This window comes from Mobula birostris, chromosome 8 (genome assembly GCF_030028105.1).
Source record: "Mobula birostris isolate sMobBir1 chromosome 8, sMobBir1.hap1, whole genome shotgun sequence".
NCBI lineage: Eukaryota > Metazoa > Chordata > Chondrichthyes > Myliobatiformes > Myliobatidae > Mobula > Mobula birostris.
This window is the reverse complement of record NC_092377.1, coordinates 2,557,616-2,582,406: the sequence shown is the minus strand read 5'-3', so window position 1 is coordinate 2,582,406 and position 24,791 is coordinate 2,557,616. Positions and strand designations below refer to the sequence as shown.

The window sequence follows — 24,791 nt, the reverse complement described above, 5'->3', positions numbered from 1 at the left end:
TTTGTGCCTGCAATTAATGCCAGCACTCAATGTTCAATCCACAGAGGGAAGGGAGGGGTTTTCACACAGGCCAGGAGCAGGGCTGGGTGCTCGAGGGTGACATCAAAGTGTGTGGCTGCTGGGCTGGGGTTATAGGGAGATGCTGGGCAGGCTGGGACTGTTTTCGCTGGAGTGAAGGGGGAGGAGTGGTCCCCTACATAGTTCTGTAAAACCAGGAGGGCCAGAGATAATGTAACTTGGCCTCGAGGCACTAAGTTATGGAAAGAGGTTGAGCAGATTGTGTCAGGGACTGAGGGTTGATCATACAGAGGTACACCATATACAATCAGTGGCCACTGTATTACATGCCTCCTGTACCTCATAAACTGGCCACTGAGTGTATGTTCATGGTCTTCTGCTGCTGTAGCCCATCCACTTCAAGGTTTGATGTGTTGTGCATTCAGAGATGCTCTTCTGCACACTGCTGTTGTAACGTGTGGTTATTTGAGTTATTGTCACGTTCCTGTCAGCTTGAACCAGTCTGGACATTCTCCTCCGGCCTCATTAATGAGGTATTTTCACCCACAGAATGGTTTTGTTTTTCCCACCACTGTCTGTAAACTGTCGACACTATTCTGTGTGAAAATTCCAGATCGGTTGTTGGTGAAATACTCAAAAATAGCGACTGAGTGTAAGATTGTGAGAATAAGATGAATGTGGCACACTCTTCTTCCTGAGGTTGGGAAATCATGAACACTGTCATCATAAAAATCATCCTCATATCAGCCATCAGTCTGGTTTGGTGTTAGCATCTTCTCATGATATAGAAAAACTGCAGTGAACTGTCACATCAGCAGAAAAGGGTCATTGGCTGCACTGCAAGACATATGTTTCTAGGACAAAGCAGTAGGCAGTAAAAACGTTGCAGACACTACCCAACCTGCAAGCTGTTGTTTCCAAAAACTCTTGTCTGGAAAGTGTTATAGATTAGATTATGACAACACTCAGTCCTCTTTTACTGTCATTTAGAAATGCACACATGCATTAAGAAATGATACAATGTTTCTCCAGGGTGATATCACAGAAAACAGGACAGACCAAAGACTAACCCTGACAAAACCACATAATTATACCATATAGTTACAGCAGTGCAAAGCAATACCATAATTTGATGAAGAACAGACCACAGGCACAGTAAAAAAAAAGTCTCAAAGTCCCAAGTCAATCAACTCCCGAGTCCCCGATAGCAGGCGGCAAAAGGGAGAAACTCCCTGCCATAAACCTCCAGGCACCGTCAACTTGCTGATACCTTGGAAGCAGCCGACCACAGCCGACACTGAGTCCGTCCATCTGAAATCTCCGAGCTTCCGAGCAGCCTCTCTGATACAGTCTCCCGAGCGCCATCCTCTGCCGAGCACCTTCGACCCCTCCCCGGCTGCTGAAACACGCAAAGCCGAGGATTTCAGGGCCTTCTGCTCCGGAGATTCCGGTTACCACACAGTAACAGCGGCAGCAAAGCCGGCATTTCAGAAGTTTTTCCAGATGTTCTGCTGTTCTCACACATCCGTCTCCATCAAATCAGAATTGTGCACGGTCCCCACTTGACAGATAACAGATATTCATCACCGAAGTGGCCACGCGCACTGTTATCGCGCCACCATCTTCTCCCCCCTTCCTGGTGGAATTATAGCACTATTTTAAAAAAAAACTTCACTCCATCTTAAAAGTTTCTCCCTCAAAGGGCAGTTAATCTGATCAACCATTCTTGTTAGCCCCACCACCCCCTCTATTACCCCCATCACAGCACAAAACAACTTGTTATTTTTTGTAATTTTTTTCGACGGTAACACATCAAAGCTGCACCCTCTCTAACATGCTGGTAGGGAGAGTTTTATTTGGGTTTTTAGCACTGGAAATAGTTACATCCCGACATGCAGGACAGAAGCATGGTCGCATTGTTCATTCCAGGGACCAGCTACTTGCGCTTACACCGGCTGGTTTAGCGAGCAGAGTGGCGGACACCCCTGCTAAAATCTGGAGGAAAACACACAGAAGATGCAAAGGGGGATTACAAAGGCAAGGAAAGAGGACCAGGTCGAGACAACAGAGACTTATGGAGAAGAGGAGTTCGGTGGGTAATAAAATGGACGAGTTCACAGCACTAGCCAGGCCTCACAGGACATTTCGGGAGTGCAGTGTTATGTGTTTTACTGGAGCGGGGCTGCACGAGGACATACCCGATCAAAACTTCTCCATGGACGGCTTCCAGACCGTTCAGGCTGACCGGAAGTGCACTGAGAGCGGTAAGCATAAAGGAGTTGGGTGCTTACTGTTCTGGTTAACAACAGATGGTGCAATCCGGGTCATATTACAATCAAGGAACGTGTTTGCAGACCGGATATTGAACTTTTTACTGTTGGACTTCAGCCACATTCCACTGAGATACAACACTGGGCAGCACAGGAGGCCATTCCTGCCTGTGGCCATCGAACTTTGCAGCTCCTCCCGTGGAGGGTCAGACACCCTGAGCCAATAGGCTGGTCCTGGACTTATTTCCATCTGGCATAGTTTGCATTTTGTTGTTGATTGTTTGTGGTTTTTGTATTGCTATATTTATGCTCTATTCTTGGTTGGTGCGGCTGTAACGAAACCCAATTTCCCTCAGGATCAATAAAGTATATCTATCTCTGTACTGTAAACTCTAAACCAGATTTTATAATGCTGTTCATATTGTAAATACATGCTAGTATTTATACATTGAAACACATTTTATTCCACACCCTTCATGAGATTGTGCAGTCTGTGGATCATTAAAAGTACTTTGCTGAAAGGGGAATTGTACACAGCAGACATAACCCACTAACACTAACACAATCTATGGACGGTGGGAGGAAACGGAGCATCTGGCGGCAGCACACATGGTCACAGCGAGAAGGTACATTCTCCTTCTCGACCGTGGTGGGAACTGAACGTCAGTTGCTGGCACCGTAAAGCATTACCCTAACCACTAAGTTACCATGACACCCTCTTGGCCAGTTGAGTTGAGGCGTCTGCTTCAATATGGCATTGCTTTTCGATAGTGGACAGGGACGTGGAGCAAATGTGGGCAAATTGGGACAGATTAGACAGATTGGAGAATGCAAAGTGGCTGATGGAATACAGTGGAACCACTTGTGTGGTCTTACACTTTGGTAAAAGGAATAAAGGCACTGACTACTTTATAAATGCGAAGAAAATATGAAAGTCTAAGGTGAAAAGGGACTTGGGAGTCCTTGCACAGGATTCCCTAAAGGTTAACTTGCAACACACAAGATGCTAGAGGAACTTAGAAGGCCAGGCAGCATCATTGGAAAAAGTTCAGTCGATGCTTCAGGCTAAAACCCTTCGGCAGAACTGGAGGAAAAAGCTGAGGAGTAGATTTGAAAGGTGGGGGTGGGGAGGAGAGGGAGAAACATGAGGTGATAGGTGAAACCTGGAGCAGGAGGGATGAAGTAAAGAGCTGGGAAGTTGATTGATGAAAGAGACAGAAGGGCATAGAAGAGGGGGAGGAGCACCCGAGGGAGGCAACGGGTGGGCAAGGAGATAAAGTGAGAGAAGGAAAAGGGGGATGGGAAATGGTGAAGGTGGGGGGGGTCGGGTAAGGGGCATTACTGGAAGTTTGAGAAATCCATGTTCATGCCATCAGGTTGGAGGCTACCCAGACAGGATATAAGGTGTCCTCACCACAACAGTGGAAGAGGCCACAGGTGGACACCTGTGGAATTCATTGCCACAGACGGCTGTGGAAGCCAAGTCATTGGGCATACTTAAAGCAGAGGTTGGTAGGTTCTTGATTAGTCAGGGCATCAAAAGTTATGGGGAGAAGGCAGGAGAATGGGGATAGAGGTATAATAAACTGGCCATGACAGAATGGCAAAACTGAGTTGATGGGAAAATGGTCTAATTCTGCTCCTATATCTTATGGCCTTACATGGGATTAGTTTAGATTGGAATCAGGGTTAGCATGAATAAGTTGGGCTGAAGGGTTTAACTCTGTGGCCTCAAGGTACCTGCTCCCCAGGCTGGTTCCAGTATCCAGACCAGAGGAAGCTTCAACCCTGGGTTCAGCAATGGGAATCTACTCCCCCCAGCCCCTCCCACAGAAGGAAAGTTACATGGTGACATCTGGCCAATCAGAGCAGAGCTGAGCACTGGGGCAGAGGTGACTGAGCAGAGGCGGAGAGGGCGAGGGTCAGACTGACTACAGTAACCAGCACCACGGTACACCGCCCACCGTCAGGGGAGTGAGGGAGCGTCCCGCTCTGTGAGGAAGCAATGCAAGTGTGAGACAGCACTCAATCTGTGTTGAGAGCGCACCCACTCTGTGAGGGAGCGACGCACAATCTGAGGGAGCACTACTATGTGAGGATGGAGCGCCTACTGTGTGAGGGAGCACCTAGTGTGTGAGACAGTTCATGGGCTGCTATGTGTGGGTGAGTGGTACAAACAGGGGGGAGGGGGGGGCAGAAAGAGAGAAAGCATATGGTCCCAATAACTGTATTCATGGTCAGTTTGTGAAGGATGGGACCAATTCCGACAGTAAATTGAACCTGAATGGCCCTATTCTCACATGGCTCAACCTCTTGGTCTTCACATATTTGTAGAATGCCTTGGAGTTTTCTTTAATCCTGCTCACCAAGGCCCTTTCTAGCTCTCCTAATTTCATTCTTAAGCACCTTCCTAGCAACCTTGTAATTTTCTAGGCTCAAACAGTACCTGGTTTCTTGAACCTTTGGTAAGCTTTCTTTTCTTCTTAACTAGATTTTCTACATATTTGTACCCCATGGTTCTTTAACTCTACCATCCTTTGCCTGTCTCAATGGAACATGCCTTTGCCGAAATCCATGCAAATGTCCCTGAAGATTTGCTACATTCCTGCTGTGTATTTCCCCGAGAATGTCTGCTGCCAAGTTTCTGACTAATAGTATCATATTTCCTCCTACATCAATTAAATGTTTTCCCAAATTGAGTCAGCAGTGAGGAAGGTGGTGAGGTGTGGAATACAAGAGCAGGGATGTGACACTGAGGCTGTATAAGGCACTGGTGAGGTCCCAACTTGAGTATTGTGAACAGTTTTGGGCCCTCATCTTAGAAAAGATGTGCTGTCATTGGAGAGGGTCCAGAGGAGGTTCCAAAGAATGATTCCAAAGGGTTATCATACAAGGAATGTTTGATGACTCTGGGTCTGTACGCACTGGAATTCAGAAGGATGAGGAGTGATCTCATTAAAACCTTTCAAATGTTGAAAGCTCTAGACAGAGTAGATGTGTAAAGGATGTTTCCCATGGTGGGAGAGTCCAGGACAAGAGGGCACAGCCTCAGGATAGTGGGGCGCCCTTTCAAAACAGAGATGCGGAGAAATTTCTTTAGCCAATTTCTAAATTTCTTTAGAAATTTCTTTAGTGGTGAATTTGTGGAATTTAATTTAATTTGTGGAGCTGAAGGTTAAGGAACCCCTATGGGAACAGTGATCACAATACAATCAAGTTCATGGTGAAATTTGAGGAGAAACTAAAACCCAATGTGTCGGTATTTCTGTGGAATAAAGGAAATTACAATGGCACAAGAGGGAAAGTGGCCAAGGTTGACTGGAAAGGGATACAAGCAGAAAGGACTGCAGAGTAGTAATGGCTGGAGTTTCTGTGAAAAAATGAGGGAAGTGCCAGACAGATATATTCCAAATAAGAAGAAATTTTCAAAGGGAAGGAGGACACTACCATGGCTGACAAGTGAAGTTAGAGCCAAAGTAAAAGCAAAATAGAGGGCATACAAGGAAGCCAAAGCTAGTGGGAAGATAGAGGATTGGGGAGCTTTTAAAAACTTGAAGGAAACTAAGAAGGTCATTAGGAAGGAAAATCTGAATTATGAAAGGAAGCTGGCAACTAATATCAAAGAAGATACTAAAAGCTTTTAAGCTTTTTAAGTATATAAAGGGTAAAAGAAACTTGAAGTTAGATATAGGACCAATAGAAAATGATGCTGGAGTTAATGATAATGACAGTTAATGATGCAGAGATAGCAGAGGAACTGAATGCGTATTTTGCATCAGTCTTCACAGTGGAAGACGTCTGCAGTATACCGGACATTCAAGAGTGTCAGGGAAGTGAAGTACGTGCAGTGAAAATTACAGCTGAGAAGGTGCTCAGGAAGCTTAATGGTCTGAGGGTGGATAAATCTCCTGGATCAGCATCCTCGGGTTCTGAAGGAAGTAGCTGGAGAGATTGTGGAGGCATTAACAATGCTCTTTCAAGAACCGATAGATTCTGGCATTATACTGGATGACTGGAACATTGCAAATGTTACTCTGCTATTTAAGAAGGGTGGGAGGCAGCAGAAAGGAAACTATGGACCCGTTAGCCTGACATCAGTGGTTAGGAAGTTGTTGGAATCGATTGTTAGGGATGAGATTATGGAGTACCTGCAGTCACATGACAAGATAGGCCAAAGTCAGCATGGTTTCCTGAAAGGAAAATCCTGCCTGACAAAGCTACTGCAACTCTTTGAGGAAATTACAAGCAGGGTAGACAAAGGAGATGCAGTAGACATAGTGTACTTGGATTTTCAGAAGGCCTTTGACAATGTGCCGCACATGAGGCTGCTTAGCAAGATAAGAGCCCACGGAATTACAGGGAAGTTACTAGCATGGGTGGAGCATTGGCTGGTCGGCAGAAAACAGAGAGTGGGAATAAAGGGATCCTATTCTGGATGACTGCCGGTTACCACTGGAGCTCCACAGGGGCCGGTGTTGGGACCGCTGCTTTTTACGATGTATATCAATGATTTGGACTATGGTATTAATGGATTTGTGGCTAAATTTGCTGATATACAAAGATAGGTGGAGGAGCCGGTAGTGTTGAGGAAACAGAGAGCCTGCAGAGAGACTTCGATAATTTAGGGTAATGGGCAAATGAAATACAATGTTGGAAAGTGTATGGTCATGCACTTTGGTGGAAAAAATAAATGAGCAGACTATTACTTAGATAGGGAGAGAATTCAAAATGCAGAGATGCAAAGACACTTGGGAGTCCTTGTGCAAGATACTCTAAAGGTTAACCTCCAGGTTGAGTCAGTGGTGAAAAAAGCAAATGCAATGTTGGCATTCATTTCTCGAGGTATAGAATATAAGAGCAGGGATGTGATGTTGAGGCTCTATAAGGCACTCATGAGACCACACTTGGAGTATTGTGCGCAGTTTTGGGCTCCTTATTTTAGAAAGGATATACTGATGTTGGAGAGGGTTCAGAGAAGATTTATGAGAATGATTCCAAGAATGAAAGGGTTACTGTATGAGGCATCTCTTGGGTTGTATTCCCTAGAGTTCAGGAGAATGAGGGGGATATCATAGAAACATTCTGAATTTAAAAGGCCGGAACAAATTAGATATGGCAGAGTTATTTCCTATGGTAGTGGTGTCTAGGACAAGAGGGCATGACTTCAGGATTGAAGGACGTCCATTTAGAACAGAGATGCTGAGAAATTACTTGAGTCATAGGGTGGTAAATCTGTGGAATTTGTTGCCACAAGCAGCTGTGGAGGCCAAGTCATTGGGTGTATTTAAGGCAGATGTAGATAGGGTCTTGATTAGCCAGGGCATCAAAGGGTATGGGGAGAAGGCAGGGGAGTGGGGATGACTGGAAGAATTGGATCAGCCCATGATTGAATAGCAGAGCAGACTTGACAAGCCAAATGGCCTGCTCCTGCTCCTATATCTTATGTTCTTATGGTCAAGTTGTCTGTTTCTATCCCTCTCCAGCAGTAAAGGAGGTAGAGTTGTGATCACTACCTCCAAAATACCCTCCCACCGAGAGATCTGACACCTGGCCAGTTTCATTTCCCAATACCAGATCAAGTACAGCCTCTCTTCTAGTTGGTTTATCTACATATTGCATCAGAAAACCTTCCTGAACACACCTAACAAACTCCACCCACCCCTCAACTCCTCGCTCTCGGGAGATGCCAATCAATATTAGGAAAGTTAAAATCACTCAACACAACAACCCTGATAGATAGATAGATAGACAGACAGACAGACAGATATACTTGGTGATCCCGAGGGAAATTGGGTTTCATTACAGCCGCACCAACTAAGAATAGAGCATAAATATAGCAGTACAAAAACCACAAACAATCAAACAACAATATGCAAACTATCCCAGATGGAAATAAGTCCATCTTATTTCTGCATCATTCCAGAATCTGCCCCTCATCTGCTCCTCGATATCCCTGCTACTCTTTGGGGGTCTATAAAAACCACACAGTAGAGTTATTGTCTCCTTCCTGTTTCTGACTTCCACCCACACTGACTCAGTAGACAATCCCTCCATGACTTCCTCCTTTTTTGCAGCTGTGATACTATCCCTGATTAGCAGTGCCACAACTCCACCTCTTTTGCCTCCCTCCCTGTTCTTTTTGAAACATCTAGCCCGGCACGCTCAGCAACCATTCCTGCGCCTGAGACATCCAAGTCTCTGTAATGGCCACAACATCACAACTCCCTGTATTGATCCACGCTCTAAGTTCATCCGCCTTGTTTATGATACTCCTTACATTCAAACAGACACATGTCAAAGCATCTGGCTGAGTGCATCTTTGCTCTAACATCTGTCTATCCTTCCTCAGAAATTACCCACAAGCTGTCTCTACCTGTGCGCTAACCACCCATCCTCTGCCTCCTGCAAATCTAGTTTAAACCCTCCCCTACAGCTTTAGCGAATCGCCTTCCCAGGATATTGGTTCTCCTCCAGTTCAGGTGCAACCCCTCCCACTTGTACAAGTCACCCCTTCCCTAGAAAAGATTCAAAGAACTTTAAACCCTGCCCCCTGCACCACCTCCTCAGCCACTAATTCCTCTGCGCTATCTTCCTGTTCTGACCTTCACTGGCTCGAGGCTCCAGGAGTAATCTGGAGATTACCAGCTGGAGGTCCTGTTCTTCAGCCTCCTTCCTAACTCCCTAAACTTACTGTGCAGGACCTCTATCCCTCTCCTGCCCATTTCATTGGTACCAACACGTACCACAACCTCTGACTGCTCACCCTTCCCTTCAAGGATATTCTACAACCACTCAGAGACATCTTCTGTTGCCATAGAATCTATCTGTTCCCTTAACTATTAAGTCCCTGTGACTATTGCTCCATCTGACTTCACCCTACCCTCCTGAAGTTCAGAGCTGACCACACTGTTATTGGTGTGGCTCCTGCCACCTTGCCCAGATAGGTCATCTCCCTCAGCAGTATCCAAAGGAGTATACCTGCTATTGAGGAGAATGATTGTGGATGATCAGCCATGATCACAGTGAATGACGGTGCTGGCTCGAAGGGCTGAATGACCTACTCCTGCACCTATTGTCTATTGACCACAGGGAAACCCTGACTTCCTTCTCCCTTTTACCTCTCTCAGTGTTCACCCATCTACTCCCTGAATTCTGCACTCTGGGTGTAACCACCTGCTCAAATGTTGTATCTGTCAATTGCATGCCTCCCGGATGATCCTTAGTTCATCGAACTCCAACTCCAGCTCCTTAATGCGGTCTTTCAGGAGCTGGAGCTGGAGCTGGCTGCATTTCCTGTAGGTGTAGAGATCAGGGAGACCATCAGGTTCTATGAATTCCCACATCCCACAGGAGGAACATTCCACTGCCATATCTGCCATCCTGCCTGCACTGTACAATGGGCAACCAAGATCAAATCAGCAATAGGAAAAAAGGAAAAACCTAATCTTAATACCTGTCTCTTTGGTCTGTTGAAGGGTGTGAGGGAAGAGCACTGAGTGCAGTTACTGTTACAAGAGAGAAGGTGCTCATCAAGCTAAAAGACCTAAGGGTACACAAGTCACCTGGACCAGATGAACTGCACCCCAGGGTTCTGAAAGAGGTAGCGTTAGAGATTGTAGAGGCATTAATAATGATCTTTCAAAAAGCATTGGACTCTGGCACGGTGCTAGAGGACTGGAAAATTGCAAATGTCACTCCACTCTTCAAGAAAGGAGGGAGGTAGCAGAAAGGAAATTATAGACCAGTTAGCCTGACCTCAGTGGTTGAGAAGATGTTGGAGTCAATTGTTAAGGATGAGGTGATTGAGTGCTTGGTGACACAGGACAAGATAGGGCAAAGCCAGTGAGGTTTCCTTCAGGGAAAATGCTGCCTGACGAACTCGTTAGAATTCCTTGAGGAGAGTACACGCAAGATAGATAAAGGAGATGCAGAAGATGTTGTATATTTGGACTTTCAGAAGGCCTTTGACAAGGTGCCACATATGAGGCTGCTTACCAGGTTAAGAGCCTCTGGCTTTACAGGACAGTTATTGGCTGATTGGTAGGAGGCAAAATAAAAGGATCTTTCTCTGGCTGGCTGCCAGTGACTAGTGGTGTTCCACAAAGGTCGGCGTTGGGATCGCTTCCTCTATGCTGTATATAAATGATTTAGTTGATGAAATAGATGGCTTTGTTGCCAAGTTTGCAGGTGATGCAAAGATTGGTGGGGGGCAGGTAGTGTTGAGGAAACAGGTAGGATGCAGAAGGACTTAGACCGATTAGGAGAAATGGCAAGAAAGTGGCAAATGAAATACAGTGTTGGAAAATGCATGGTCATGTACTTTGGTAGTAGAAGTAAATGTACTATTTTCTAAACGGGGAGAAAATCCAAAAATCTAAGATGCAAAGGGACCTGGGAGACCTTGGGCAGAACACTCTAAAAGTTAACCTGCAGGTTTTGTTAGTGGTGAGGAAGGCAAATGAAATGTTAGCATTCATTTCAAGAGGTTTAGAATACAAGAGCAGGGATGTGATGCTGAGGCTTTATAAGGCACTGGCGAGGCCTCACGATGACTATTGTGAACTGTTTTGAATTGAATTGAGTTGACTTTATTTCTTACATCCTTCACATACGAGTAAAAATCTTTATGTTACGTCTCTATCTAAATGTGCAATGTGCAATCATAGTAATTTATAATAAATAGAACAGTCAATGTAACAGAAATACACTCAAGTCAGCGTGAGTTAATCAGTCTGATGGCCTGGTGGCAGAAGCTGTCCCAGAGCCTGTTGGGCCTGGCTTTTATGCTGTGGTACCATTTCCCAGATGGTAGCAGCTGGAATAGATTGTGGTTGGGATGACTTAGGTCCTCGATGATCCTACGGGCCCTTTTTACACACCTGTCCTTGTAAATGTCCTGAATCATGGGAAGTTCACAACTGCAGATGCGCTGGGCTGTCCGCACCACTCTCTGCAGAGTCCTGTGATTAACGGAGGTTCAGTTCCCGTACCAGGCAGTGATGTAGCCAGTCAGGATGCTCTCAATTGTGCCCTCATCTAAGAAAAGATGTGCTGGCATTGGAGAGGGTCCAGAGGTTGTTCACAAGGATGATTCCAGGAATGCAAGGGTTATCATACAAGCAACGTTTGATGGCTCTGAAAAAGCTGTAAGAAGGGAAAAGATGAAAAAATGAGGGCAAACCAGCCAATAATATAAAGCTGGATACCAAAAGTTTTTCAGTTAGATAAAGAGTAAAAGGGAGGTGAGCATTGATATTGGACCACAGGAAAATGATGCTGCTGAGGTAGTAATGGGGGACAAAGAAAGAGCAGATGAATGTCATGGGTACTTTGCATCTGTCTTTACTGTAGAAGACACTAGCAGTGTGCTAGAGAGCCATGTGTGTCAGGGAGCAGGAGTGAGTGCCATTGCTATTACAAAGAAAAAAGTGCTAGGCAAACTCAAAAGTCTTATCGTGGATAAGTCACCTGGACCAGATGGACTACATCCCAGAGTCCTGAGAGAGGTTGCTGAAGAGATAACGGATACATTGGTCATGATCTTTCAAGAACCACTTGATCCTGGCATGGTCCCAGAGGACTGGAAGATTGCCAATGTCACTCCACTGTTTAAGAAGGGAGGAAGGCAAAAGAAAGAACATTATAGGCCAGTTAGTCTAACCTCAGGGGTTGGGAAATTTTGCAGTGTGTTACTAAGGATGAGGTTTCGAGGTACTTGGAAACTGATGATAAAATAAGTCAAAGTTAGCATGGTTGCTGTAAAGGGATACCTTGCCTGACAAATCTGTCAGTTCTTTGAGGAAGTAACAAAGAGTGTGGACAAAGGAGAGGCAGTGGATGTCATTTACTTGGATTTTCAGAAGGTGTTTGATAAGGTGACACACATGAGGCTGCTTAACAAGATAAAATCCTATGGCATTACAGGAAAGATGCTGGCATGGATAGAGGAATGCCTGACAGGCAGGAGGCAGCAAGGGGGAATAAAAGGGGCCTTCTCTGGTCAGCTGCCTGTGACTAGTGGTGATGATCCTCAGGGGTCATATTGGGATGGCTACTTTTCACATTGTTTGTCAATGATGTAGAGAATGGAATTGATGGCTTTAGATGCAGATGATATGAAGATAGGTGGAGGGGTTAGTAGTACTGAGGAATTAATGGGATTGCAACTGGGCTTGGACAAATTGGAAGAATAAGTAAAAAAGTGGCAGATGGAATACAGTGGAGGGAGAAGGCGGCACTGCCTCAGGATAGAGGGGTGTCCATTTAAAACAGGTGTGGAGAAATTTCTTTCATGGGGGAGAGGGGTGGTGAATTTGAGAAATTAATTACCACAGGCAGCTGTGGAGGCCAGGTCGTTGGATGTATTTAAGGCAGAGCTTGATAGGTTCTTGATTGGACATGGCATCAAAGGTTACAGGGAGGAGGTGAGGAGTTGGGAAGAAAGGATCAGCCATGTGTGCAATAAAGGAACAGCAGTTATAATGGGTGACTTCAATCTACATGTAGATTGGGTGAACCAAATTGGTAAAGGTGCTGAGGAAGAGGATTTCTTGGAATGTATGCGGGATGGTTTTTTGAACCAACATGTCGAGGAACCAACTAGACAGCAGGCTATTCTAGACTGGGTTTTGAGCAATGAGGAAGGGTTAATTAGCAATCTTGTCGTGAGAGGCCCCTTGGGTAAGAATGACCATAATATGGTGGAATTCTTCATTAAGATGGAGAGTGCCATAGTTAATTCAGAAACAAAGGTTCTGAACTTAAAGAGGGGTAACTTTGAAGGTATGAGACATGAATTAGCTAAGATAGACTGGCAAATGACACTTAAAGGATTGACGGTGGATATGCAATGGCAAGCATTTAAAGATTGCATGGATGAACTGCAACAATTGTTCATCCCAGTTTGGCAAAAGAATAAATCAAGGAAAGTAGTGCACCCGTGGCTGACAAGAGAAATTAGGGATAGTATCAATTCCAAAGAAGCAGCATACAAATTAGCCAGAGAAAGTGGATCACCTGAGGACTGAGAGAAATTCAGAGTTCAGCAGAGGAGGACAAAGGGCTTAATTAGAAAGGGGAAAAAAGATTATGAGAGAAAACTGGCAGGAAACATAAAAACAGACTGTAAAAGCTTTTATAGATATGTGAAAAGGAAAAGACTGGTAAAGACAAATGTAGGTCCCCTGCAGACAGAAACAGGTGAATTGATTATGGGGAGCAAGGACATGGCAGACCAATTGAATAATTACTTTGGTTCTGTCTTCACTAAGGAGGACATAAATAATCTTCCAGAAATAGAAGGGGACAGAGGGTCCAGTGAGATGGAGGAACTGAGCGAAACACATGTTAGTAGGGAAGTGGTGTTAGGTAAATTGAAGGGATTGAAGGCAGATAAATCCCCAGGGCCAGATGGTCTGCATCCCAGGGTGCTTAAGGAAGTAGCCCAAGAAATAGTGGATGCATTAGTGATAATTTTTCAAAACTCGTTAGATTCTGGACTAGTTCCTGAGGATTGGAGGGTGGCTAATGTAACTCCACTTTTTAAAAAAGGGAGAGAGAAACCGGGGAATTATAGACCGGTTAGCCTAACGTCGGTGATGGGGAAACTGCTGGAGTCAGTTATCAAGGATGTGATAACAGCACATTTGGAAAGCAGTGAAATGATCGGACAAAGTCAGCATGGATTTGTGAAAGGAAAATCATGTCTGACGAATCTCAGAATTTTTTTGAGGATGTAACTAGTAGAGTGAATAGGGGAGAACCAGTGGATGTGGTATATTTGGATTTTCAGAAGGCTTTTGACAAGGTCCCACACAGGAGATTAGTGTGCAAACTTAAAGCACATGGTATTGCGGGTAAGGTATTGGTGTGGGTGGAGAGTTGGTTAGCAGACAGGAAGCAAAGAGTGGGAATAAACGGGACCTTTTCAGAATGGCAGGCAGTGACTAGTGGGGTACCGCAAGGCTCAGTGCTGGGACCTCAGTTGTTTACAATATATATTAATGACTTGGATGAGGGAATTAAATGCAGCATCTCCAAGTTTGCGGATGACTCGAAGCTGGGTGGCAGTGTTAGCTGTGAGGAGGATGCTAAGAGGATGCAGGGTGACTTGGATAGGTTGGGTGAGTGGGCAAATTCATGGCAGATGCAATTTAATGTGGATAAATGTGAAGTTATCCACTTTGGTGGCAAAAATAGGAAAACAGATTATTATCTGAATGGTGGCCGATTAGGAAAAGGGGAGGTGCAACGAGACCTGGGTGTCATTATACACCAGTCATTGAAAGTGGGCATGCAGGTACAGCAGGCGGTGAAAAAGGCGAATAGTATGCTGGCATTTATAGCGAGAGGATTCGAGTACAGGAGCAGGGAGGTACTACTGCAGTTGTACAAGGCCTTGGTGAGACCACACCTGGAGTATTGTGTGCAGTTTTGGTCCCCTAATCTGAGGAAAGACATCCTTGCCATAGAAGGAGTACAAAGAAGGTTCACCAGATTGCTTCCTGGGATGGCAGGACTTTCATATGAAGAAAGACTGGATGAACTGGGCTTGTACTCGTTGGAATTTAGAAGATTGAGGGGGGATCTGATTGAAACGTATAAGATCCTAAAGGGATTGGACAGGCTAGATGCAGGAAGATTGTTCCCGATGTTGGGGAAGTCCAGAACGAGGGGCCACAGTTTGAGGATAGAGGGGAAGCCTTTTAGGACCGAGATTAGGAAAAACTTCTTCACACAGAGTGGTGAATCTGTGGAATTCTCTGCCACAGGAAACAGTTGAGGCCAGTTCATTGGCTATATTTAAGAGGGAGTTAGATATGGCCCTTGTGGCTACGGGGGTCAGGGGGTATGGAGGGAAGGCTGGGGCGGTGTTCTGAGTTGGATGATCAGCCATGATCATAATAAATGGCGGTGCAGGCTCGAAGGGCCGAATGGCCTACTCCTGCACCTATTTTCTATGTATGTTTCTATGTATGTCTGAGTGGCAGAGCAGACTCAATGGGCCAAATGGCCTAATTCTGCTCCTATGTCTTGTGGTCCTATGGTCTAATGGAGTTGCTGTGTATGATAGTAGTAGTGCATATGGATTTTAGCAAGGTATTCCATAAGGTACTCCATGCAAGGCTTATTGAGAAAGTAAGGAGGCATGGGATCCAAGGAGAAATTGCTTTGTGGATTCAGAACTGGCTTGCCCACAGAAGGCAAAGAGTGGTTGTAGACAGGTCATATTCTGCATGGAGGCTGGTGACCAGTGGTGTACCTCAGGGATCTGTTCTGGGACCCTTCTCTTTGTGATGTTGCAAGGGGTCATTGGGAGCAGACCCAAATGCAAGACACAGACACTGAAGTACTCGAAACAGGGCTAGGTTTCTCAAGGTAGCAAGGTGAGTGGGGAAGAAACGATGCTGGATATTGACACAGGCTCTGGATGAGACTAGGATTCAGGGCCTGGGCTAGGACTTGGACTAGCAACCCGGGACCCTTTCTAGGAGCACGGGGCCAGGATGACTGGCAAAGTAAATTGCTGAGGGACTCCTGGAATGAACAAGAACACAAACCCTTGACTGGGACAGGACTGGAACTTGGAACACAGAGCCAGGACCCCTCCTAGGGAACAGGACCTAGGGCCAGGACTCTTCTTTGACACAGACACTAAACACAAAGAGATTCAAAACTCAGCGATAGATCGTTCCTCACCCTGGCGTGGCAAGGCTCCAGTCTCACTCCCGTGGTTGAACTTGACAGGGATGCAGGCAAGGCTTCAGGCAGAAGGGGAAGGAAACAGTCCAGCAGGGAATCTTCTTCTTCTATTTCCGGCTGTTTAGACACAACTAGGCGTATTACAGCCCTCTGCAGGATGTGTAATTAATTATAGAACTTCAAGGAACTCAAATTCTCGAATACAACCTAGTCTCACGTATAAACTGAATGATCGACTCTTCAATCAGATGTTGATTCTCTTGATGGCCAAACAAAGATTGAATAGAAAACCAAAATAAATTTAAGCCATACAGCCTCTTGAACAACATGCTTCTTTCAACTTTGTATCGATTACAGCTCAGCAAAACGTGCTGGACTGTCTCTGGACTACCACAGTCACATAATCCAGTAGCATGTTTTCCTATTATCTTCAAATAATAGTTTAGCCCACAATGCCCCAACCTAAGTCTTGTCAGTTTCACCATATCTCTACGACTTAAAAGGTAACAGTCTGAGACCTTTTTAACTCGTGGGTGACTAGAAAAATAATGCCTGCCCCTTAATTCATTTTTCCAATCCTCCTGCCACTTCTTCTCTATACCTTTTTTAATCCTACTTCTCAATTCTGCTCTGCCTAGGGGAACTCTAATTTCTACTTGCCTGCTCTGTAAGGAAGACTTCACAATGCCATCCACAATTTCATTTTCCTCCACCCCAGCATGTCCAGGTATCCATGAAAATCTAACTGCACAACCCATCTTCCTTACTCTAAACAACACTAAGGGAATCTCAATAACAATGTCAGGACGAGCTTTTGATTTACTCCCTTTTATAGACTCTAAGGCAGCAGCAGAATCCGAACAGATGATAACCCTACGTGGTCGAGAGTCTTCTATCCACCATAAGGCCCAGAGGATTGCTAATAATTCTGTTGCAAAGGCAGAAACACCATCTGAAACCCGGTTACCAATTTTAACTGCAAGTTGAGACACATACATCCCAAATCCTGCCCTACTGCTCTCTGGGTCCACTGAGCCATCAGTAAAAATCTTCAGATAAGATCCCTATTTATTATTTAAATATTCATTTGTGATCAACGCAGATGAAACAACACTGCTTCCTTGAAGCTGAAAAAGGAGGAATAGGTCCACTTCTGGATCTAGGAAGAGCCAAAAAGCGATGGGTGGCAGGCAAATTTGGCCAACTATGTCTTCCTCAGTTAGTTTCAATTTCACAGCCCAGTTATTAACCAAATCTAAAAATGGGTATCTTTTAATTTTACTTTGGAGCTCCAACTCCCCCTGCAAAAGACACTTTGATGGACAACACACATAAAAGTTGCTGGTGAACGCAGCAGGCCAGGCAGCATCTCTAGGAAGAGGTACAGTCAACGTTTCAGGCCGAGACCCTTCGTCAGGACTAACTGAAGGAAGAGTGAGTAAGGGATTTGAAAGTTGGAGGGGGAGGGGGAGATCCAAAATGATAGGAGAAGACAGGAGGGGGAGGGATGGAGCCAAGAGCTGGACAGGTGATTGGCAAAAGGGATACGAGAGGATCATGGGACAGGAGGTCCGGGAAGAAAGACGGGGGGGGGGGGAACCCAGAGGATGGGCAAGGGGTATATTCAGAGGGACAGAGGGAGAAAAAGGAGAGTGAGAGAAAGAATGTGTGTATAAAAATAAGTAACAGATGGGGTACGAGGGGGAGGTGGGGCATTAGCGGAAGTTAGAGAAGTAGATGTTCATGCCATCAGGTTGGAGGCTACCCAGACGGAATATAAGGTGTTGTTCCTCCAACCTGAGTGTGGCTTCATCTTTACAGTAGAGGAGGCCGTGGATAGACATGTCAGAATGGGAATGGGATGTGGAATTAAAATGTGTGGCCACTGGGAGATCCTGCTTTCTCTGGCGGACAGAGCGTAGATGTTCAGCAAAGCGGTCTCCCAGTCTGCGTCGGGTCTCGCCAATATCTAAAAGGCCACATTGGGAGCACCGGACGCAGTGTATCACCCCAGCCAACTCACAGGTGAAGTTTTGCCTCACCTGGAAGGACTGTTTGGGGCCCTGAATGGTGATAAGGGAGGAAGTGTAAGGGCATGTGTAGCACTTGTTCCACTTACACGGATAAGTGCCAGGAGGGAGATCAGTGGGGAAGGATGGGGGGGACGAATGGACAAGGGAGTTGCATAGGGAGCGATCCCTGCGGAATGCGGTGGGGGGTGGGGAGGAAAGGATGTGCTTAGTGGTGGGATCCTGTTGGAGGTGGCGGAAGTTACGGAGAATAATATGTTGGACCCGGAGGCTGGTGGGGTGGTAGGTGAGGACCAGGGGAACCCTATTCCTAGTGGGGTGGCGGGAGGATGGAGCGAGAGCAGATGTACGTGAAATGGGGGAGATGCGTTTAAGAGCAGAGTTGATAGTTGATGGACAGCTGTGATTGAATCCATTTAGTTTTACCCAATACCGCAGGCCCAACTGAATTCATCTTAAATGCAGAGGCACTTCTCCCATCTCCACACACAATGCCGGGACTGATGTTGTTCTAAAAGCTCCACAACAGAGTCTAAGTGCTTTGGACTGCACAGTGTCTAGTTTTCCAAGCACTGCCGTAGCAGTGGAACCATAAGCAATACAACCATAATCTATAACTGATCTAATCATAGCTAGATATATTAAATATTTAATTTCCCACCCTGCTCCCCAGTCGCATCCAGCAATACTTCTCATAACATTTAAAACTTTCTCACACTTTCCAATTGTTTTATCTATATGAACCCTCCAAGTAAGCCTTTCATCAAACCAGACACCTAAAAACTTGAATACCTTGACTCTTTCTAGTGGAGAATCATAGACACAATTCACAATCAGGAATCTTTCTTCTAAAGCCAAAAATCATGTATTTAGACTTAGAAGCAGAGATCCTGAAACCCCATTTATTAGCCCAGTTTTCAACTGATCTTAAAGCCTGTTGTACCTGCCTTAATATATACTTGATGTTTCTTCCTCTTTTCCAGATTGCACCATCGTCTGCAAACAATGATTTGCCAAATCTTGTCCCTACCTGATCAAAGATATCATTTATCATGACATGAAAAAGAACTGGACTAATGACACTTCCTTGAGGGGTACCACTACCTATTTTAACTGATCTGGAGCTTGTTCCATCTATTCTTACTTGAATTATCCTTTCCTTCAGGAAATCTTTGATCCAATTAAACATTCTACCTCTAATTCCCACATCATAGAGTTTAATTAATAAGCCATCCTTCCATAGCGAGTGATATGCTCTTTCAATATCTAGAAATATTATTACTTCTCTATTTTGAAATGCTTTTTTAATATCATGATCTAAAAGGGCAACAGATTCCATTGTTGATCTTCCAGTTCTAAAACCATTTTGATAGGCAGCAAAACGTCCCTTATTTTCCAAAAAAAAAAACAAGTCTGTTGGTGACCATTCATTCCATAAATTTTACAAAGCACTGATGTTAAACTATAGGCCGATACGAGCTAGGACTAGTCACGTCCTTACCTGGCTTTAAAACTGGAACTACTACCGCATGCTTCCATTCTACTGGTAATTTTCCTTCTTTCCACACTGAATTAAACAATGTTAGAATTTCTATTAATACAGAGTCATCTAAATGTTTAAGCAATTCATAACACAGTCCATCCCTACCAGAAGTGTTTGAACCTGATTGGACAGCTTCCTGCAATTCCTGAAAGGAGAAAGACAAATTTATGGAGCTATTATCATCCAAACTGTCCAATTTCCAACTTTCCTTTAACATAATTTCCTTTCTCAAATCACCTAACTCTCCAGAACTGTGTAATGCCTGGAACACCTCTACAAACATATCAGCCTTTTCCTTATTGGTTACAGCTTCAATATCTCCTTCCAGCAAAGCTGGGATAGATGGTTTCCTATATATCCCTGACATTCTGTGAATGATCATCCATAGCTGCTTTATAGGTGTCTCAGGGTTCCACAAGATCTTCTCCAACTATACCTCTTTGCATTTTTAATTACTCTTCTTGCTGCTGCTCTTTCCTTTTTATACTCCATAATATTATCTAACACTGGGTACTTTCTTAATTTCCTGTAAGCTCTATTTCTGTTTCTTACTGTTATATCACAATTTTTATTCCACCACGGAACTAATGCTCGAGCCTTAAGTACATTCCGTAGCGGAATAGTCAACTGAGCAACCTTATGAATTATAGAACAGAGGGATTCATTCCAATCATCTATGGAGCCCTCGCTATTAATTGCTTCTATTATATCCACAGCTTTCTCCTGGTACTCATCCCAATGGGCCAAAGAAAAATTATACCTAGCAGACCTCTCCTCAACTTCTACTATCAAATTTCTACCAAATCGACATAATATAGGATAGTGATCACTTCCTGGTGTGTATGTGTCCATAACATCCTATTCCCCAACCCTAGCCAAGTTTGAGGAAGTGATAGATAAGTCTAAGTGACTACAAGTATTCTTTACAATATTAAATCTTGTAGGCCTTCCGTCATTTAGCAGTACCACATTGTATTTATCTAGAAACTCCTCTATTACCGCTCCATTACTATCTTAATTTCACTACCCCAAATAGGATTATGGACATTGAAATCTCCAACCCAGATTACTGGGGATCTTACCTTATTCATAATTTCATCCAAATCTGATAACATCATATTACCTGGATTATAAAAGTTAAAAGTTATTTGACCACAAGAGCTCCAAACCTCCACAGCCACAATTTCAAATTTAGATTTAATATCAAGTCTTCTAAACTGGAGTCCTGTTTTTATGAAAGTTGCACACCCTCCACCAGATTTACCTGTTCTGTCAGCTCTGAAACTATCATATCCAGGGATCACAAGATCTAAATGAGGCTTCAACCATGTCTCCTGTATACAGATCAAATCAGGCTTGTTTTTAAAAGTTCCAACAAATCTTTTTAATTCTTGACCATTTGCAGATAAACTTCTTGCATTCCATTGTAATATTAAAAACATCCAAATACTAATTATTGGCCTCTTCATCCACATGAAGCTCCTCTGTACTCTCTAATCCCAACAACTGGGAAGTATTCAGTGATTGTCTGTTACATACTCATGTAATTTTTCCAGCAAAATCTGTTTTATCTCAAGGAATCTCTCTGCAGCTCCAACAACTACTTTTATCATATCTGACCTCTTGGCCGTAGTTTTAGCCCCAACCAGTACATCAACAACAAATGCCAAAAAAGACTCTTTAGTCATCAACATGCCTGAAGGAACCATAGTTGGAGAACTCAGAATGAAGTGACTCCCCATCGTTCCAATTTTTTCTTTACTTATCCTTTGCTATCAACTTTCTTTACTGCTTCAGCATATGATATTTTTTGTTGGATACTAACATCCTGAATCTGCTTTGCCTTACTAAAATACTCACATCCTCTGAATGCCGCTATATGGTCCCCTCCACAGTTACTGCATTTAGGCACCGCTGCCTTACATGCTTTAATATCACGATCCTCTCCACATTTCATACATCTTCTTTTACCTCGACATGAACCAGCAACATGTCCAAATCTCTGGCAATTATAACAGCATAAGGGAGGCCTAATGTATTCTCTAACTTGATAAGACATGCACCCAAGATAGACTCTAGTTGGAAGAACATCACCTGCAAAAACCAGAAGAACAGGAGAATCCCAACTACCACCTTCTTTTAATTTTAATCATTTGGCTTCAATCACTCAAGCACCTTTAATATTGTCCAAAATTTCCTTTTCAGTTATGCCAGACCAAATACTATACACTACCCCCTTAACTCCTTTCCTTTCTTCAGAGTAATACACTCCACTTTCACAACCAATATTCCCACCATTTTAGCACTGTTATATTGGTCAATGTCTTTGCAACAAATTTTCAGCAATCCATTAGACAAAATCTTGGCCTGGAATCCTTTAGCTATTTGGTTCTCTAATGCTGCTGCCACTTTCAAAGGATTAAGAGCTCTAAACCCTCCTTCTCCTTCCTTCTGACCTTTAATTTTATACAGAACTATAAATTCCTCCAATTCACCCATTTTCCTCAATTTATTGTCCCCCATTACTTCAGGTCTTTCACTTGATGCACCTCTTTTTTTGGCTGCCCTTACTTCTGGGGTATTCCACAGTCTCCCACCCTCCCCCTTCAATCTCAACCCTCCCCTCCCTTTTGCAGCCATAGGCTACAAGCTAACCCTTTCCAAACTACGAGGCTCCTCCACACCAAAGTCCCCACTCAATCAATCAATCAATCAATCAATCAATCAATCAATCAATCAATCCACCTAACCAGCCAGCCAATATTATCCTGGCTCAGCTTCCTAGCCCCAACAAGGAATCCTTGGTTTGAGAAGTATTTATATGCCAGCCCAAAACAAGAATCAGGTGCCTCAATTTAGGCACCCAATGGAACAAGGGAAAACAGGAAAACCTGGAATAAGGAATCAACGGACTGGACCGTGAACTGGAATGCAGACTTCATGGACCGGACCATGATATGTGATTTTCAAAAATGACCTGGATGGGCCCTTTGGAGTGGGGAGATGGGTTAGTAAATTTGCTGATGATACAAAGGTTAGAGGTGTTGTGGACAGTGTGGAGGGCTGTCAGAGGTTACAATGGGATATTGATAGGATGCAAAATTGGGCTGAGAAGTGGCGGATGGAGTTCAAGTGTGAGGTGGTCCATTTTGGTAGGTCAAATATGATGACAGAATATAGTATTAATGGTAAGACTCTTGGCAGTGTGGAGGATCAGAGGGAAATTGAGGTCCGAGTCTATAGGACAGTCAAAGCTGCTGCGCAGGTTGACTCTGTGGTTAAGAAGGCATACGGTGTATTGGCCTTCATCAATCATGGGATTGAATTTAAGAGCCGAGAGGTAATGTTGCAGCTATACAGGACCATGGTCATACCCACCTTGGAGTACTGTGCTCAGTTCTGGTCACCTCACTACAGGAAGGACATGGAAACCATAGAAAGGGTACAGAGGAGATTTACAAGGATGTTGCCTGGATTGGGGAGCATGCTTTATGAGAATAGGTTGAGTGAACTCTGCCTCCTTAGAGCGACAGAGGCTGAGAGGTGACTTGATAGAGGTGTAGAAGATGATGAGAGGCATTGATCTTGTGGATAGTCAGAGGCTTTTTCCCAGGACTGAAATGGCTAGCACGTGAGGGCACAGTTTTAAGGTATTTGGAAGAAGGTACAGAGGAGATGTCAAGGGTAAGTTTTTTACGCAGAGAGTGGTGAGTGCGTGGAATGGGCTGCCGGTGGCAGTGGTGGAGGTGGAAACGATAGGGTCTTCGAAGAGACTCCTGGGTGGATACATGGAGTTTAGCAAAATAGGAGGCTATGGGTACGCCTAGGTAGTTCTAAGGTAGGGACATGTTCAGCACAGCTTTGTGGGCCGAAGGGCCTGTATTGTGCTGTATGTTTTCTATGATTCTATGATGAAGAGGGTGGGGAGGCTATTGACAGAGGGAGGTTAGTGGGAGCCCCTGGTGATCCTGTGCAACTCTTCCCCTAGAGAGGTGAGTGGGCAGCAATGTCGCAAAGGAAAGTCCGAGAGACTCCAGCCACAACCCAGCTACCTCCGGAAGCAACTGCAACCTAACCCCGGCCCCTCCGACGCCGCCCCGCTCAGCTCTGGACACACACGAAGGCGGAAGATCGGGACCCGCGGGCCGGCGGAGGAGTCGTGGATCTGCGAACCGGAGCCCGCTGGGGTACGGGCCGTGACCCGCTCGGGGGCGGCAGGGGGATGGCGGGGTGGGGAGGGGGGACAAGCAGGAGCAGGGGTGGGGGAGGGCGGGCAAGTCTTCCGAAAGCGGCGGCGGTTTCACTTTCGATTCTCGGGAGCAGGCGGAGCGGAACGGGGAGGGAGGTTTGCTGGGCCGGGGATGTTCCTGACTGAACCTGGGGGATTTGCGGACTAGGGGACCCGGTCTGTCACAGTCGGATGTGGTGATGTCTCCTCGCATCCCGTCCGTGGGTCAGGCATCGGAGAGCAGGATCGGGGTCTAGTCAGTGGTCAGGATTCGGGCCAGTGGCCGCAGTTAGGTGTTAAGGTCTGGGTCAGGGGTCAGCATGGACATTCAAGATGAGCTGAACTGTTCCATCTGCCAGACCCTGTTTTCCTGCCCGGTCACTATCCAATGTGGCCACAGTTTCTGCACATCCTGCCTGGAGAATTACTGGTGCCACCAGAACAGCCTTGACTGTCCCCTCTGCCGCCAGCACTACCCCTCTCGTCCGCAGCTCTGCAAGAACGTGACGCTCAGCCACATCTGCGATGTGATCAAGCAGCGGGGGACCAAGGCTCTGTCCACTTCCTGCTGCCCTTCCCATGGCGACGAGCTGACCTTCTACTGCTGTGCTGAGGGATGCCTGATGTGTGGTCGGTGTGTCTGCCAGGACCAGATGGAACACAGGATCCTGCCACTGCAGTGGGCAGTTGAACAGGCTCAGGTACACACTTTCCCCAAACCAGAAACAGCCCTTCCCATTTCCCCACTGCTGCACCAGACCGACTGACCCCTACCCACCCCCATAGCTGCTTCATAGTCCACACCACGCTCCCAACTCCATGGCCAGGATAAACCCCCCCGCCACTGGTCCAGCCCCAACATAATTTACAAAATCATATCACCGAAATACATTTGTGGGAAGCAGATCTTGAACTGGCTGTTAGAATTCCACCTATCAGATCTGTAATGGTCTTTGCGGAGTTACCCCTCTCTCTGCCTGTACCCAGTGTCTCACTGCCCC

The 24,791-nt window shown here is 45.2% G+C and overlaps 1 protein-coding gene and 1 long non-coding RNA gene across 4 annotated transcripts in view; one reads left to right on the top strand and one right to left on the bottom strand.

The window, feature by feature from the left end:
* Positions 1–988: 988 nt before the first annotated feature.
* On the bottom strand, positions 989–23,778 carry LOC140201102 (uncharacterized). Its single transcript, XR_011886775.1, has 4 exons — positions 22,941–23,778; positions 15,987–16,248; positions 11,168–11,432; positions 989–1,654 (listed from the first exon to the last, which is right to left on the bottom strand). It is a non-coding gene; the product is annotated as an uncharacterized lncRNA (long non-coding RNA).
* Positions 23,779–23,852: 74 nt separating this feature from the next.
* The window catches only part of LOC140201099 (E3 ubiquitin-protein ligase TRIM65-like), a 42,922-nt gene continuing 41,983 nt past the window's right edge, over positions 23,853–24,791 (top strand). For all 3 annotated transcript variants that reach the window (XR_011886774.1, XM_072264699.1, XM_072264698.1), the window contains exon 1: positions 23,853–24,491. Coding sequence is in view for 2 of the 3 variants with exons in the window: in XM_072264699.1 (XP_072120800.1) it covers positions 24,111–24,491 (381 nt within the window). In the remaining variant the exon portion in view is untranslated. The remainder of the gene's footprint in view (positions 24,492–24,791) is intronic.